Source organism: Paroedura picta, chromosome 3 (assembly GCF_049243985.1).
Source record: "Paroedura picta isolate Pp20150507F chromosome 3, Ppicta_v3.0, whole genome shotgun sequence".
Classification (NCBI taxonomy): domain Eukaryota; kingdom Metazoa; phylum Chordata; class Lepidosauria; order Squamata; family Gekkonidae; genus Paroedura; species Paroedura picta.
Genome location: NC_135371.1, coordinates 6,608,329 through 6,625,760, shown reverse-complemented (window position 1 = coordinate 6,625,760; position 17,432 = coordinate 6,608,329). Strand labels below are relative to the sequence as shown.

General features: G+C 46.6%; 1 protein-coding gene across 1 annotated transcript; it reads left to right on the top strand.

Moving 5' to 3' along the window:
* Positions 1 to 5,212: 5,212 nt before the first annotated feature.
* On the top strand, positions 5,213 to 13,786 carry LOC143834460 (vomeronasal type-2 receptor 26-like). Its single transcript, XM_077331284.1, has 6 exons — positions 5,213 to 5,415; positions 7,508 to 7,799; positions 9,151 to 9,966; positions 10,816 to 11,043; positions 12,228 to 12,354; positions 12,876 to 13,786. The coding sequence occupies exons 1-6, from the start codon at positions 5,213 to 5,215 to the stop codon at positions 13,784 to 13,786; spliced, it is 2,577 nt and encodes an 858-aa protein (XP_077187399.1).
* Positions 13,787 to 17,432: the final 3,646 nt, after the last annotated feature.

Sequence of the window (17,432 nt, the reverse complement as noted above, 5' to 3'; positions counted from 1 at the left end):
AAATGAATGATGGGAACTGGAAAAAAAATATGAACCTGTATTTCTGTATATACATGTAAATAATGGGGGAAATATATTACTAAGGAGCCCAAACTGGGTAGGATCCAGTGATCCTTTGGTAGAAGGTGCTGATGGTCATGGATCTTTCTTCTGGTTCTCTCCCTTGTCTAGTGATACATTCTGATCCCAGACAATTTTATTCCTGGGTTCAAGGGGCCCAGGTGGACAAATAGCCATGAGGATCAGGAGAATGGAGTGGACAGTGAGAAATGGATGAAATCATCTTTGCAGACATCTCCATCAATGCAGCTCCAGTGACATGGAGCGAAAGGGACACATTTTGCCCTTTTATTTATTTCCATCCTCAATGCAACTCTCCTACTGCATGGCTATTAACCCACATGGATGCCCACTTTATTCCAAAATCAGTGACCAAATAACAAGCAAGTGGTAGAGGATGAAGTTGGGGGGGGGAAGGGGGGCTTACTAGAAGAAAGTGAAAGGGCTGGGCCATTTTACAGGCATTTCAGAGGAAGTGACATTGTCATGTCAGAGATTTCTGGGCAATAATCTGGAATTTGGGCCAACCTCTATGATAACATGAACTTCTACCAGAGAGATTTTACTGAAATGCTGCCCGGAAGTCAATAGTGTGATGATGTCACTTCCTGTGTGAGTTGGACACTGTGGCTTGGGCCGGTTAAGTCTCCACTACCCACCAGCTGATCAGTGGCTGAGGCTCACAGTCTGGCACCTCCACCAGACGGTCTGCCGGCCTGACTAACAATGCTGCTCCCTCTGTTTTGTTATATTGGGAATCTGTACCTTGTTTAAAGAGCCTCTTGTGACGCAGAGTGGTAAGGCAGCCGTCTGAAAGCTCTGCCCATGAGGCTGGGAGTTCGATCCCAGCAGCCGGCTCAAAGTTGAGTCAGCCTTCCATCCTTCCGAGGTCGGTAAAATGAGTACCCAGCTTACTGGGGGGTAAACGGTAATGACTGGGGAAGGCACTGGCAAACCACCCCGTATTGAGTCTGCCAAGAAAACGCTAGAGGGCGTCACCCCAAGGGTCAGACATGACCCGGTGCTTGCACAGAGGATACCTTTACCGTCACCTTTACCTTGTTTAAAAAAAAGAAAGAAAGTTTGAGTTAACTAGCACTATTACAACATGAAACTAAATGGTAGGAGTAGTACAAAAGTATAATAGCACTAGTTTAATTTTTTTAGTGAGAAAACTGGTGACCTTGGCATCCCATTTAGGTGCTGGTTGACAACTGCACTACTCCTTCCAAAGGAAGCAAAAAAAGGGGGGGGAGTACACAGATAAGACCAAAACCGGAAACAGGAAACCAGAAACCTGGAATCCAGTGTACTCAATAAAGAATGTAATGCAAACTATTTTGTGGTGTAAATCTCTAATTACTAACACATTCAAAAATCAATACACAATCTTAACCAATCAAATATAGCCAAAGACAAAATTCACAAAGGTGTAGTTGTGAACAGTACTTTAAATCAGGGGTAGTCAACCTGTGGTCCTCCAGATGTTCATGGACTACAATTTCCATGAGCCCCTGCCAGCAAATGATGGCAGGGGCTCATGGGAATTGTAGTCCATGAACTTCTGGAGGACCACAGGTTGACTACCCCTGATTTAAATAACAGTATAATATAAACACAAAGGAACAAGATTTTTGAGTCTTTAAACACAAAATACAATCCCTTGAAATACCACAGAGGCAAAAAGAAGCCACATTTGAAAGAAGAACACACAATGAGGGTCGTGGTTACTTTGAGTCTTTAAACACAAAATACAATCCGCCAGGACATGCCAGAAACATAATGAACCAAATTAGAGTCCAGTGGCACTTTTATTTTTATTCAATAAAGTCAATGAATACAACTTTGTTGGTCTTAAAGATGCCCTGTCCTGCTGCTTCAATTTGGGTAAAATAACATTGAAGTCTATCCATGGGCAATATTAATGTTAAGTCTGAAATATGGTGGCCCAGTCTCTCCAGGGAACAGAAGAAGTTATACAACAGCCTTCTTCTGGTTTAGTGTGCTTGTTGATTCAACGCTTCAAGGTCGTCACCCGAAAGGCTCTCTTCGGAAACATCCCTTGGGTTTTGGCAAGAAGAAGAAGAAGTCACTATTATTTTCATAATTATACGAAGGCATCCGCTCTGTGCCTTCTATACTCTCCATGTGGTCCCATGCGCAGGTGGGCAGCTGCTGAAAGTAAATATGCCAAAAGTTATTCTTGGAGGCTCCAACTTGGATGTTGGCCAAGGAAAGGTCAAGTGAGTTTGCTTGGCTTTTGTTGACAAAGGTCAACAAGATCCAGAAGTGACTTTTACAGTTCTCCAGCTGTGGTTGCTAGAAGGTCAAATAAAAGTCTGTTCTGGGTTGAAATCCCAGTTCAGCTACGAGTAGGGGTGCCAACCTCCAGGTGAGGCCTGGGGCTCTCCTGGAAATACCACCAACCTCAAGAGATTTCTTGCTTTGGAGGTAGGGCACTGTGGCATTTCCCTCCACTTAGGTCCTTTCCCTCCCAAACCCCACCAGCCCCAGACTGCACTCCCAGATCTCCAGGAATTTCCCAATCCGGAGTTGGCTTCCAGAGCCTTTGAGTCAGTTTCTTTTTATTCCCAGGCACACCTCCTTCATGGAGCTGCTCGGGCACAAAATGGAGGAGAGGAAACCTATAAAAAAGTTATTTATTTATATTATTTATTTATTTATTTTTATACTTATATACGGCGGCTCTCAATGTCTCGCGGTGGTTTACAGAAATTCATAGGAACAATAAAATCCCATAAAAAACCCATTAAAACGTAATATGCAAATGACACGCCACTGGGGTGTTTTTGAGTTTGGAAAAATAGCATGTGGAGGAGACAGAAAGCAGGGTTGCCAACTCTGAATTCCTGGAGATTTGAGGATGGAACTTTAGGGTAGTGGACTGTCAGGAAGGATCTCAATGGACAAAAATGCCATAGAGTTCACCCCCCCCCCCAGAGCAGCCATTTCATCCAGAGGGACTGGTCTCTGCCATCTGGAGGTCAGTGGAAAATGGCAGAGGGTGGACTCTATGGCGTCACTGTAGGGTATAATGGCATAGAGTCTGCCCTCCAAAGCAGCCATTTTGGGGCTCACTGGAATGCAGAAGGTCCCAGGTTCAATCCCCAGCATCCCCGGTTAAAAGGGTCAGGTAGGAGGTGTTGGGAAAGACCTCTGCCTGAGACCATGGTAAGCCAAGTCTGAGTAGAAGAAGAATTGGTGCTCATATGCTGCTTTTCTCAACCTGAAGGAGTCTCAAAGTGGCTTACAATTGCCTTCCCTTTCCTCTCCCTGCGACAGACACCCTGTGAGGGAGGTGAGGCCAAAAGAGCCCTGGTAGTACTGAAGAAGAAGAGCTGGTTCTTATATGCCGCTTTTCCCTACCCAAAGGAGGCTCAAAGCGGCTTACAGTCGCCTTCCCTTTCCTCTCCCCACAGCAGACACCCTGTGGGGTGGGTGAGGCGAGAGAGCCTGATATTCCTGCTCGGTCAGAACAGCTTTATCAGTGCTGTGGGGAGCCCAAGGTCACCCAGCTGGCTGCATGTGGGGGAGTGCAGAATTGAACCCAGCATGCCAGATTAAAAGTCCACACTCCTAACCGCAGCACCAAGCCAATATTGATTTTGATGGACCCGGGGTCTGAATCAGTATGAGGCAACTGCATATGTCCATGTGTCATGTGTTCATTTTCTCCGGGGTGTGTGTGTGTGATTCCTTTAGTCACAAGGCTCCCTGCCAGCACCATCTCCCTGCACTCAAAACAGGACATGCTTCATTGATGGTTTTGCCCAGCTGTTCAGGCAAGAATAAAAACATTGTAACCCATAAACTGGCTATCTTGTGTCCTCATTTTCACTCTGTGAGGTCATTGCTGTGCGTATCAGCTTGGCATGTAGAAGGTCTCTGGTTCAATCCCTGGCATGATAGATAAAAAGGACCAGGTGGTGTGAAGGAGAAGAAGAGGAAGAGTTGGTTCTTAAATGCTGCTTTTCTCTACCCAAAGGAGTCTCAAAGCGGCTTACAGTCCCCTTCCCTTTCCTCTCCCTACAACAGACACCCTGTGAGGTGGGTGAGGCTGAGGGAGCCCGGATATTCCTGCTTGGTCAGAACAGTTTTATCAGTGCCGTGGTGAGCCCAAGGTCACCCAGCTGGCTGCATGTGGGGGAGCGCAGAATCGAACCCGGCATGCCAGATTAGAAGTCCGCACTCCTTAATCACTACACCAAGCTGAGACCGCAGAGAGCCACTGCTGGTCTGAGTAGACAATACAGACCTTAGAATCGTAGAATCATAGAGTTGGAAGGGACCACCTGGGTCATCTAGTCCAACCCCCTGCACTATGCAGGACACTCACAACCCTATTGCTCATTCACTGTCACCTGCCACCCCCTTGAACCTTCACAGAATCAGCCCCTCCTGGACTTTGATGGACCAGGGGTCTGATTCAGTACAAGGTGCTTCATGTGTGGCCTGTATCTGAACCGGAGCCAAGGATGGTGTTGATCTTTGCCAGCTTTGTTTCTCCCTCTGTGCACCTGCGCATGGAACCAGCACTGCCGGAGTGCACAGAAAGCGCAATTCTCTCTCCTTATAATCATAATTAGACAAATTATCATGATTTATTCTTCCTACCAAAGCTCTCCAGCACTCTCCCCCTCCCAAGATGGCCTTTGAACACCGTAAGTTAAAATTTAGAGTGCTGTAAGTGGTGACTTTTTCTTTTGCCCCTGTGATGTCTGCTGCGCAAACACGTCCTCTTCCCCTGAGAGCCGGGGCTGAGACTGAAGAAGACCCGTAAGCAGCATGAGGGTCCAGAGTGTCCCTGGATCAGAGACCTCGCTGTTTTTCTCTGGATTCTGCATCCTTAGCTTGGCAAAAACAGTATTGCACAGCACTCTGTGTGCAAAATGCTGCTAAATCACAGCTGACTTACGGAGGCCCTGTAGGGTGTTGAAGGCACAAGAGGGACAGAGATAAGTGTCCATTGCTGGCCTCTGTGGAGCAACCCTGGATGTTGCTTAGCTTATGAGATCTGACAAAGTAGCTTTCCCAGGCCTTCCCAGTCAGGGCTGGCAGAGTTTCTCCGGAGCTGCCGATGCCACTGGAGGTAACCCTGAGGGAGGCAACAGCTGTCTGCTGAGCCAGAGGGATGCTCCTTCTCTTGCTGCTGCTCCTGCCCCAGGCTGCCTGTGGGACACGGAAGGCAAAATGCCCCCTGAATCTGGACAAGGATGAATTGGAGCCGCTGAATTATTACAAGCCAGGTGACCACCTGATCGGTGGGGTCGTCTCCACAAGGAAAATGTTCCTACAGCATACTTTCTCCAGGCTCTATTTGAACACAGCATTAGGGTAAGTGGCTGAGTGCGAAGGTTAAAAATGACCCCAAAGAGGAACATAGTCTGTGGAAGTGGGTGGGAATCATAGAATCATAGGGTTGGAAGGGACCTCCTGGGTCATCTAGTCCAACCCCCTGCACTATGCAGGACACTCACAACCCTCTTGCTCTTCCACTGTCACCTGCCACCCCCTTGAACCTTCACAGAATCAGCCTCTCCATCAGATGCCTATCCCGCCTCTGCTTAAAAATTCTCAAAGATGGAGTCCCAAGTCCCAAGAAGCACCATAGTGTATATTTGTGATACTCATTCTTTAAAATGTTGGGGACAAAGGCATCAATAGACCTGATGTCGTTAGAACAAAAAGCACATTAAGGGGAGCGAAATCCATAGTCAAAAAGAATTCATCACAAACATTAACATGGCAGAAATCTGGCATATTGCCCTGTTCTGAAGTACGTCTTCATCAGAAGAGTGCAGGAATGGGATACAAGGAACTGTCATATTATATTGTATTGTATTATATTATTATTATTTGATTTATATCCCGCCACTCCCGGAACTGGCTCGTGGCGGGGTACACTAAGTCCATCATAAAAAACCCCGTAAAAACCCATTAAAATACACTAGGGACATGAAAAATATCATACACAGAACAGACAAACCCCCAAGAAACACGGCGGTATAACTCAACTCCTGTCCTCCCCAAAAAATTAATAGAGGGAGCGGGGGAAAAGGGGGCACAGTTGACATAAGGCCGTCACTCAACACAACTCACCCCTAACATCGCTTAAAACCAAGGGGGGGGCAGGGATACAACGGGCGCTAGGATGCACACCTGCACGGTGGCCTACGTGGCAAAAGCAGAACTCATTACTGTATTTTAGGATGTTTTAAATTCTGGTTTTAATAGAGGTACCACATCATCTTATGATGGTCTATGACCATAAGAAAGAGTCTGTCTGTCTGTCTGTCATGATTTTGACATCCTCCTTCCCTGTCCTCCCATTCATACTGGTGGTAAAGACTGGTGAAGTACAGCCAAGGCAAGACTGTCTACCCAGAATGCTTTGCATGTCAGAAATAAGCTAACAAACTCTGTAGGTTTTGAGACAGACTTCCTGCCACTGAATTCGTGGCCGTGTTCAGAGCTTTGCCACTCATGTGCACAAGAGGCAAAGGTTGTCTCCCCCCCCCTCTGCCTCCCCAAGACAAAGGACTATAAGGACACTTGGCTCAGGGGCTCATCCCCTCGTGAGGACCCTGTATTGTTTTTTAACCTCCTGTTCTTTCCCTGATGGAAGAAGCTTTCTGGGAGTCCTTCCTGTCCCACGATTGCTGGAGCATCAAGTTTCTTTGGACCCCCCTCTCCCTGCCCTTCCTCCCGGCCAGTTATCTGAGGGAGTGTGGGTGCACACAAAAGGTCATGCCTTGAATAAATCCTTGTTGGTCTTGAAGGCGCTCCTGGACTCTCAATTGGTTCTGCTGCTTCAGACCCACACAACTAACCCCTTGAATTTATTTTCAAAAGGAAACATATTTTAGAGTTGAAGAAAATGTTTTATTTTTTTCCCCTCACAATAGAATAAAAATGCAAAGTGCAGGACCCACAAGAATCTATTTAATCTTGCCAAAAACGGGGGGGGGGGGGGAGTTGAAGTACTTACAGTGACATCAAAAATAATTTTAAATCTTGATATTGGTATGGTGGGAGGGGCCCACAGAGGCACTTTCACAATGCGTCCCCCCACACACACACACACCAACACAACACTGTTTGGGAAATTGCAATTGCATTGCTCTTTCCATAACGTCTGAGCTCCCCTCTTGTCAAATATCACCGTGTAAACATTTTTTAGATTGCGTTTCAGTGTCAAACGGAAAGTCACCTTACAGCAAGGTGCTCCTGCATAACGTACAGAACCTAATGCACCAGGACTAACAGTTCCACAGAACTGAGTTGGGGCTAATGTAATGACAGTGTGAGGAAGAAAATGCAGAGATTGGTATTGTCTGGAAACACAGTTGGAGTCATAGAAGAAGGTATTTGATAGGGTGAGATCAGTGAATGGTGAAGGATCACGTGACACAACCTTCCTCTTTAGGCGTGTGTTCAGAGGGCATCAACATATCCTGCCTGTCTTGTTTGCCGTTCAAGAGGTCAACCAGAACCCCGGTCTCCTGCAGAACGTTACCCTGGGCTACGACATCTACAACGACTTTTTCAATGAAAGGCTGACCTACGATGCCACACTAGACACCCTCTCTGCCGGCCACAAGAACATTCCCAACTACGGCTGCGGAGGAGAGAGCGGCCTGTCGAGTCTCATCGAAGGGACAGACCCTGAAACCTCCCTCCACATTTCAACCCTGTTGAGCAACTACAAAGTCCCACAGGTTGGAACCGGGGGTGGGGGTGGGAGGTGTGCCAAGAGATTCTCCTTCTGTTGTCTCATTTCCCAGGAAGATTAAATCCTGCAGTGGGTGTCCAAATGCCAGGCTAAGGAAACTTGAAGGTAGTGAAGAGGAATAAGTCTTCTTAGTACAGTGGTGGTCATTGAAAGAGCTAACAAGTCATAGCTAATGTATGATTCAAGCAAAGGTTGGATACACACTTTTCTTGGATGCTTTAGGATGCTCTGGGCTGATCCTGCGTTGAGCAGGGGGTTGGACTAGATGGCCTGTGTGGCCCCTTCCAACTCTATGATTCTATGATGACCCCACAGGGATTTCAAGTCAAGAGACTAACAAAAGTGCTTTGCCATTCCTTGCCTGTGTGTAATGTTCTTGGACTTCCCTGGTGGTCTCTCATACAAGGACTAACCGGAGCCATTCCTGCTTAGCTTCTGAAATCTGAACAGATAAGGCTAGCATGAGTCATCAAGGTCATGCCATAAAAAAATAGGCAGTTTTCTGGAGACATTTTGGTGATGATTGATTCAACTTCTGTGGAAGGAGCAATTTCTAGGAAGTTCTTTGAATACCTTTACGAATAGGAGATAATGAAGTTCAGGTTCTTCAAGATTTATCACCCATAACGTTGCAGAGAAGTTTGAAATTATTCACTGAGAAACCAAGAAACTGAAATTCTGAACTGAGAATAGAGGAATCATCTATGCATGAGGTTCTCCTCTTATGTTTCCTTTTGAACTAGCACCCATGATCTCTGCCAGCTTTTGGACTTTTCCAGAAGAAGTCTCACAATGGATGTTTCTTTTCAAGGTGCTCATCCTATCCTTGGTGTGTCAGCAACATTTCTCTCAGGTCAAAAGATCACCAAGATGAACACAATTGTACATGAGAATTATTAAGAAGGACAGAAACCAGCCCCTCAGAATCCATCAAATGAAGCCGTATCAGAATCGACCAAATTAAAATTCAACCAGAGGATTATATCTATGACCCCCCTTTTCCCCAAATAAAAAAGCTTTAGGCAACTTATTATTTAATCTTTCTGCTTTTTTATCCATCCATCCATCCATCCAGCCAGCCAGCCAGCCATCCAGCCAGCCAGCCACCCACCCACCCATCCATCCATCCATCCATCCATCCATCCATCCATCCATCCATCCATCCATCCATCCATCCAGAGCTTCTTGCAGGCTAGGGACCGCCAACCTATTAGAATTCTCCCCACACACATGCCATACGATGAATCAAATAAATAGATAAAGGTCAGCAACATGCATTTGAGCTTTTGTTTTGAAAACAAACCAAGGCACCAATCTCTTCCCTGTTTCCTTTCTAGGTCAGTTTTGGTTCTGTCTCTCATCTTTTCAGTGATAAGACTCGGTTCCCGTTTTTCTATTGGATGCTGCCCAAAGTAGAAGCTGTGCACATGGGCATTGTCCAATTACTCCTGCACTTCCGATGGACCTGGATTGGCCTCATTGCTCCAGACACGGACAACGGAGAAAGGTTCCTGAGGACCCTGACCCCCCTCCTCACCCGACACGGCATTTGCGTGGCTTTCTCAATCAGCGTGCCAGTATTTCGTCTGGATAAACAATTGTCTCCCATCACTTCCTTCCCATTATGGAGACAGGTCAATGTGGTGGTTTATTATGGGCAAACTCGCCTCTTCTATGACACAATGTACTTTGTCCAAAGAGCAGATGAAATATATAATAAACCGATAGCAGGGAAAATCTGGATCACAACAGCTCTGTGGGACCTCACCTTCGGTTTCGCCTACAGAGATCTGGTGTCTGAGCACATTAATGGATTTTTTTCATTCTTAATCCAGACAAACAAAAGGACAAAATATCGTAATCAGGGATTATTTCTATCAGATACTGAGAGATTTGGGCAGAGGGCATTTCGTTGCTCCTACTCAAAGCACGTGTCTTCTGCGAAAGGCAAAACCAGATGCAGAGAAAAAGAAAAACTGGAGAACTTCCCGCAGGGACTGCGTGAAAAGATCCTCTCTCAAGAGAGCTACAGCATTTCCAACACAATCCAGGCCGTGGCTCACGCCTTAAATGCTGCCTACTCAGCTAGACCCAAGCGGAGGGTGATGGTGGGCAGAGACCACCGGGAAGTTCAGAGAGTCCAGTCCTGGCAGGTATTCCTGGACCCTTGCAGATGACACCACTGAAATGAACAATTCATTTTTCCATTGTCGAATTCTGATTTTGGAGCTGGACTCTGAGCAGAGTTCAAATGATTGTAAGCCGCTTTGAGACTCCTTCGGGTAGAGAAAAGCGGCATATAAGAACCAACTCTTCTTCTTCAGTAATATCAGGGCTCTCTCAGCCTCACCCACCTCACAGGGGGTCTGTTGTGGGGAGAGGAAAGGGAAGGCGAATGTAAGCTGCTTTGAGACTCCTTCAGGTAGAGAAAAGCGGCATATAAGAACCAACTCTTCTTCTTCTTCTTCAGTAATATCAGGGCTCTCTCAGCCTCACCTCCCTCACAGGGTGTCTGTTGTGGGGGGAGGAAAGGGAAGGTAATTGTAAGCTGCTTTGAGACTCCTTTGGGTAGAGAAAAGCGGCATATAAGAACCAACTCTTCTTCTTCTTCTTCAGTAATATCAGGGCTCTATCAGCCTCACCTCCCTCACAGGGGGTCTGTTGTGGGGGGAGGAAAGGGAAGGCGACTGTAATCTGCTTTGAGACTCCTTCGGGTAGAGAAAAGCGGCATATAAGAACCAATTCTTCTTCTTCATAGGGGAGGCAGGGTTGTCAAATCCAGGCTGGGAACCTTGTAAAGATTTGGGGATGAAGCCCGGAGAGGACAGGGACCTCAGTGGAGTACAATGCTACGGATTCCAAAGCTGTAATTTTCTCGAGGGGAATTCTATAGTCTGGAGATGAGCTGTAATTCCAGAGGATCCCCAGTTCCCATCTGGGGGCCTGGCATCCCTAGCACAGGTCTTCTGTTCTTAAAATTCTCTCTCTCTCTCTCATTCTAGCTTCACCCTTTCCTCAGGAGCCTCCAGTTTTACAATATTTCCCTGGATGGTGTGTATTTTGATGAGAAGGGAGATCTGGCAGCTGACCTGGATATGGTGCACTGGGTGGCATTTCCCAATATATCCATTGGGAAAGTGAAATTTGGGAGTATCAAGAGACAGGCATCGACAGGCACGAGGGTCACCATTCAAGAAGACGCCATTATGTGGCCCGCCAGAATTAACCGGGTGAGGAGACTTCCTATTTCATTACATTTCGTTTCGCTTGTGCTGAGTCACTGAATGACTCCTATATCTAAGTTACGGACTGAATATGATTCCTGTCCAGTTAATTTAAAGGCACACGGAAGAAGCGAACAAGAAGGGACACAGAAACAGAGGCAGGTAGCTAAGGTCCATTTGTGGTTCCATCAGGGTCAGTTGAAATCCATGGAAAGCTGTTTTCAAACGAAAACCCAACCGGTCATGTATTCCGGCTCAGGCAGTTTTGCTTCACTGGGAAAAGCTGAAGGGAAGAGGGACTATGGGTCTCTGGTAAAGCATCTACGTTAGTGGAATGTGGCATGAGGTGCAGATTTTTTTTTTTAATCTGAGCTTTGAAATCACAGTGCATAATCAAACGGGCTTCCTTGGGAGGTGGAGGGTTCTCCATCTTTGGAGATTTTTAGCCATCTGACGGAGAGGCTGATTCTGTGAAGGCTCAAGGGGGTGGTAGGTGACAGTGGATGAGCGATTGGGATGTGAGTGTCCTGCATAGTGTAGGGGGTTGGACTAGATGACCCAGGAGGTCCCTTCCAACTCATATGATTCTATGACCCAGTTGATATGAAAGAACCTGTGCCTGATACTCCAGAGAGCAATATTGACCTTAATTGGCCTGTATTCAAATCCATACCTGTAGTAGAACCTTTGGAAGAACATTCTGTGCCCACCAGGAAAGAAAGGAGGCCAAATCTCATGGCCAAACAAGAAGCCTCATTGACTTTCTTGAACATGTCTAGTCTTTTCATAGAATCATAGAATCATAGAGTTGGAAGGGGCCATACAGGCCATCTAGTCCAACCCCCTGCTCAACGCAGGATTAGCCCTAAGCATCCTTTTAAAATATAATCCTTTAAAACTGACACATCGCTGTTCTCCCCTAGGTCCGCTGGCCATTCTGGTCAGACCCTATTCAGAGCTTTTGGCGGGAGAGTCTCTTGAGGTTCAGGGAGTCGCTGGCATAGCCAGGGAAGGGACATGAGATGGGGAAAGCAGAGGGAGGCTCCATTTCTCTTGGCCTCAACCATGGGGCTGGCGGAAGAGCACCATCTTACAGGCCCTGCGGAATGTTGTTGGTAGATCAATTCCACCTTTCCGATCATGTGACTCAGTTCCCTCATGTGTTTGAATTGCCCTCCTTACCTTTCTAGGCCCAGCCTCAGTCAAGGTGCACCGAAAGCTGCCGGCCGGGATACACAAAACTGGCTCGGGACGGAGAGCCCATTTGCTGCTTTGATTGCTCTCCGTGCAAGGAAGGGACCGTCTCCACTCAGGAAGGTAGGAAGGTGGTCCCAGAGGAACGGGCAGCCTTTGGGGAATGGGTTGAAGAACCACAGAAACCCACAGAGTAGCATGAAACCATATTGTGGTATGGACTGCTCTGGGGGTAGGGCCAGTGTGAAGTAGTGGTTTAAAGCAACGGCTTGTAATCCGGCGACCCGGGTTTGATTTCCCTCTCCTCCACATTAAACTAGCTTGGTGACCTTGGGCTCATCACAACCCTGATAGTGCTGTTCTGACGGAGCAGTCCTGTCGGAGCTCTCTCAGCCCCACTGACCACGCAGGATGTCTGTTTTGGTGAGAGGAAGGGAAGGCATTCGTAAGCTGCTTTGAGACTCCCCAAGGCACTGTAGTTAAACTGCATCTCTTTCCAATCTTTTACTTCTAAATGGGCTTCTCCTGTTTCATTTGGTTTTTGTGGCCTATGAGAAATCATGCTGACAAACAAAAGCAAGATTATCAAAGAAATAGGGTAGATGAATGTTTCCTGGAAATTAAGTCCCCTTTGTTGTTTTCAGATGCAGACCATTGCACCCGGTGTCCAGAAGATCAGCATCCAAACAAAGACAGGGATGAATGTGTCCCCAAGACTGTTGTTTTCCTGTCCTATCAAGAACCTTTGGGGATCAATTTGACTTTCTTTGCTTTGATCTTGGCTCTTTCCACTAGCTTTATCTTAGCAACCTTTGTGAAATATCTAGAAACTCCAGTGGTCAAAGCCAACAACCGGGACTTGAGCTTCATCCTCCTTATCTCCCTCCTGTTTTCCTTCCTGTCCTCCTTGTTATTCATTGGACGGCCTGGCAAGGTGACCTGCCTCCTCCGGCAGACGGTCTTCAACATCATCTTCTCCATTTCCGTCTCTTCTGTGTTGGCCAAAACAGTCACTGTGGTGCTGGCCTTCGTGGCCACCAAACCAGGGAACAGGATGAGGAAATGGCTGGGGAAGAGCTTGGCAAAGGCCATTGTCCTCTCCTGCACCCTTATTCAAGTGGTCATCTGCTTTGTCTGGCTGGGAGCTGCTCCCCCTTTCCTAGAGTCTGACATGCGTTCCCTGCCCACACAGATCACACTGCAATGCAACGAAGGCTCCATAGCCATGTTTTATTGTGCCCTTGGCTACATGGGCTTCCTGGCTGCCGTCTGTTTCGTGGTGGCTTTCGTAGCTAGAGATCTTCCTGGGGCCTTCAATGAAGCCAAGCTGATCACCTTCAGCATGTTGGTCTTTTGCAGTGTTTGGGTGTCCTTCTTGCCCACCTACTGGAGCACAAAAGGGAAATACATGGTAGCCGTGCAGATCTTCTCTATCTTGGCCTCCAGTGCCGGCTTACTGGCTTGCATATTTTTTCCTAAATTGTACATTATTTTAATGAGGCCTGATCTGAATACCAAGGAGCATCTAACGACAAAGAGTAAAGACAACATATGATCCTCAGATTGTATAAGTCATTTTTGGCAATACTAGCCTGTGTGTCTGAAGAGCATATATCCTGAGCTTCTGTAACAGGAAATCTCTCCTCCTTTCAATGAACCAGAAATAAGATAACGCATGTGCACAAAGGCTCTGTTTCAGTGGGGTAGCCATGGCAGGTATTCCACACATAGTTTTAATCCCCAGTCTTAGCAAGGACCCTGTGATGATCTGATCCTTGTTCCTTCAATAAAGAGGTTTCTTTCACCAGATGAAGCCTGATTATGGGGAGTAATCAGACATTCTCACAGCCTCTCTTCTTTCTGCACATTTTATTATTTTAAGCAGACTGGTGTTTCGCAATTCTCTGCATATTTAAACTCTGCCAACAGCAGAGCGTTCAGACGGGAGGAGGAAGGGAAGATATAAACCTCCAAGTGATTGTGTATGTGGGGCAGGGAGGATGACAAGTCTGAAGAAATGACCAGTGAACTCAGCTTTGTCTGAAAGGCTCCTGGCCACTGGCCCCATAAATTATCAATGGTATCAGGGGATTATTATTATTATTTATTATATTTTATATTTTATATCTACAATTTAGGGGAAAAATTATTATATTTGTTACCAGCCTTTTCTCTCCAGACTCAGGGGAGTTACATCAAACCACATGACATGATAAAAAATATTAAAAGTTCAAAAATAATATCAGGCTTTCTCAACCAGGGTTTGGTGAAATTCTGGGGTTTCTTGACAGCCCAGGGAGGGTTTCCTGAACAGGTGGGAGTTCATTAATTTTAAATACGTTTTTAAAAATTTGTTGGGCGATATGAACATATATGGTCATGTTACGGCTTACAATCATTTGTCTCCGTGTACAAAAAATATACAATATGTTGTATAAAGTGTTACTGGAAGTTTAATCATGTTATATTGGAAGACTACAAGATTTATGTTATTATGGAAATGTATTATTAATAAAGTTACTAATAAAGTAAAAACAAACATATATGGTCGCGTTGGCCTGCCCCCCCCCCCCATGGCCAATGATGGGAAGGGGAGGGGACCCAGGTGGGCATATACACAGCTAGCTTCCCAACTATTTTCTGGATGATTACACCACTTCTGGGGTTTCTCGAAGCCTGGAGAATATTTTCAGGGAGTTCTCAATGGTTAAAAAGTTGAGAATAAATAATTAAAAACTTAACCGCCTTCAGTGCCTGTTTCTAATCTTTCAGTGGCAGGAAGGGGGAAATTAAGAGCACAAACGTCCTCATTGTGGAACAAATACTGTTTTTTTAAAAAGCCTTCTTAGTCCAAGAGTCATCCATTTCAGTTGAGTCGCTACTGAAAAACATCCTCTTCTCATTTGGCTTTTTATTTTTTGAGAGCTCTCCCATGCTTCCCTCAGAGCCAAAAAACCCACAAAAACTCAGAGGGATTCCTGCCAAACTGAGTGAGGCAATGGATTTTTGTTTGTGTGAGAAATGCCCTACACCAGGGGTAGTCAACCTGTGGTCCTCCAGATGTCCATGGACTACAATTCCCATGAGCCCCTGCCAGCAAAGATCAGGCTAGCCTTTGTCCTCCAGGACAGGACAGACTTATCCTAGGTGCTGCTTCGCAGGTGCTTTTGTCACATAGGTCAATCGAGAAGAAGAAGAAGAAGAAGAAGAAGAAGAAGAAGAAGAAGAAGAAGAAGAAGAAGAGTTGGTTCTTATATGCTGCTTCTCTCTACCAGAAGGAGTCTCAGAGCGGCTTACTTTCGCCTTCCCTTTCCTCTCCCCACAACAGACACCCTGTGAGGGAGGTGAGGCTGGGAGAGCCCTGATATTCCTGTTCGGTCAGAACAGCTTTTTCAGTGTTGTGGCGAGCCCAAGGTCACCCAGCTGGCTGCAAGTGGGGGAGCAGGGAATCACACCTGGCTCGCCAGATTAGAGGTCTGCACTCCGAGTCCTAACCACTACACCAAGTTGGCTCTCCTTGTTTAACACAAACATTTGTGTCTTGCCTCTTCACTTGAGAGATATGGGCTCAATGTTCAGGTGTACCTAATCTTGTAAGATCATGGAAGTGCCTCCTAGGAAATGATTTTGATCATACCTCCCATCATGTCATTTTTTGAGTGCGCCTACCCTGTCGCCAATCTTGTCAGAATTGGAGCCACATGATAGCGGTTTTCTTACAGGTTTGCTTCACCTGTGCAGGATTCTGTTACTAGGATTCTGATCCAAATCAACCCCTGGAGTGCTTCAGGAAGAAAGCTCACTCCATCTGCCAGGGGGCTGCGGAGAAAGTAAAAAAAGAAGCTTCTCAGGACAAACATATATTACGGCAGTAGATGGCACTGGAGGATTACTTATCTCAATAAAAGGGAGGAAGGGAGCTAAGGGAGGAAGGGAGCTGTGACTCTCAGAAGCCACTCAATTGTGTCCAGCTCTTGGAGATTCTATACATCAGCTGTCCTCACCCAGCCATGCACACCTGGGCATGCCAGTCCCAAGCCCAGATAAATGGGGAGGGTTAATGAAAGACCTGGCAATCTACCGTATAAAGAAAAGAAAATCTCATGGAACAGTTCTCAAAAGTTCTCTATCTCTCTCTCTCTCTCTCTCTCACACACACACACACACACACACACACACACACACGTACACACGCAGGGTGCTACAGGCCTCCCACTTAACTGTTCTATTGCAGACCAGTTTAGTTTCAACAACCAACTCTAGGATGACGTTTGAATCTAGAGGCACTGAGATCCAGCTTGGTGTGGTGGTTAAGAGTGGCATCTTCCAATCTGGAGAGCCAAGTTACATTCCCCACTCCTCCTCCTCCTCCTCCCTGTGAAGCCAGCTGGGTGACCTTGGCCTAATCACTCATCTTTTAGAGCTTTCCTCTCTGAGCAGTTCTCCCAGAGCCTCCCAGTACCCCCTCAGCTTGTCCCTGACTGGTCTCCTCGCAGGAGCCAGCAGATTCAAAGGCAACCACTGTGCCCCTAATTGAACACGTGCAGCCAGATCCACTAGGGATCCACTAGGGATGGATGCCACAGAGGGACCCCTTTCCTCAGGGGCAAGGGGGGGAGACTGATCTCTGAAGTTTAAGGATGAACTCTTGTTCCAGGTGTTCTATAATATATGTGATCACTGTAGTGCCAATGCTACCAATATGCAAAACAGGGCTTGAGGCATGGACCAATGAACAGTGAAAACCTCAAAGGGACCAATCAGTGGGCTCCATTAAGGGCCAATTAGAACTCTTGGCCAGCTGTCTGGAAGGGTATAAAAATTGTGGTGAGTTCCTTTATTCCTTGTTTGGTATTGTTGGAGTTGAGAACTGTTGCCACTAGTTCAGACAGCTGCTTTTGAAGAACTGCTGCATCTGCATTCACTGAAATCTGCAGACCTAACAGGACCCCCCAGGTCCCTCCTGGAGGCTGGCACCCTGAGACTGCAGCACATTAAAAATAGTAGCCTGGCTTGGCCTTAGCACAGCTTAGACCAGGAGCAGCCAAACTGTGGCTCTCCAGAAGCCCCCGGACTACAATTCTTACGAGCTCCTGTGAGCATCTGGAGAGCCACAGTCCGCCCACAGAGTCCCCTTGTCAGGGGCTGCTCACTCCCTTTGTCTGAGAATCAGCGAAGGGTTAAATCGACAGAGCTCTCGG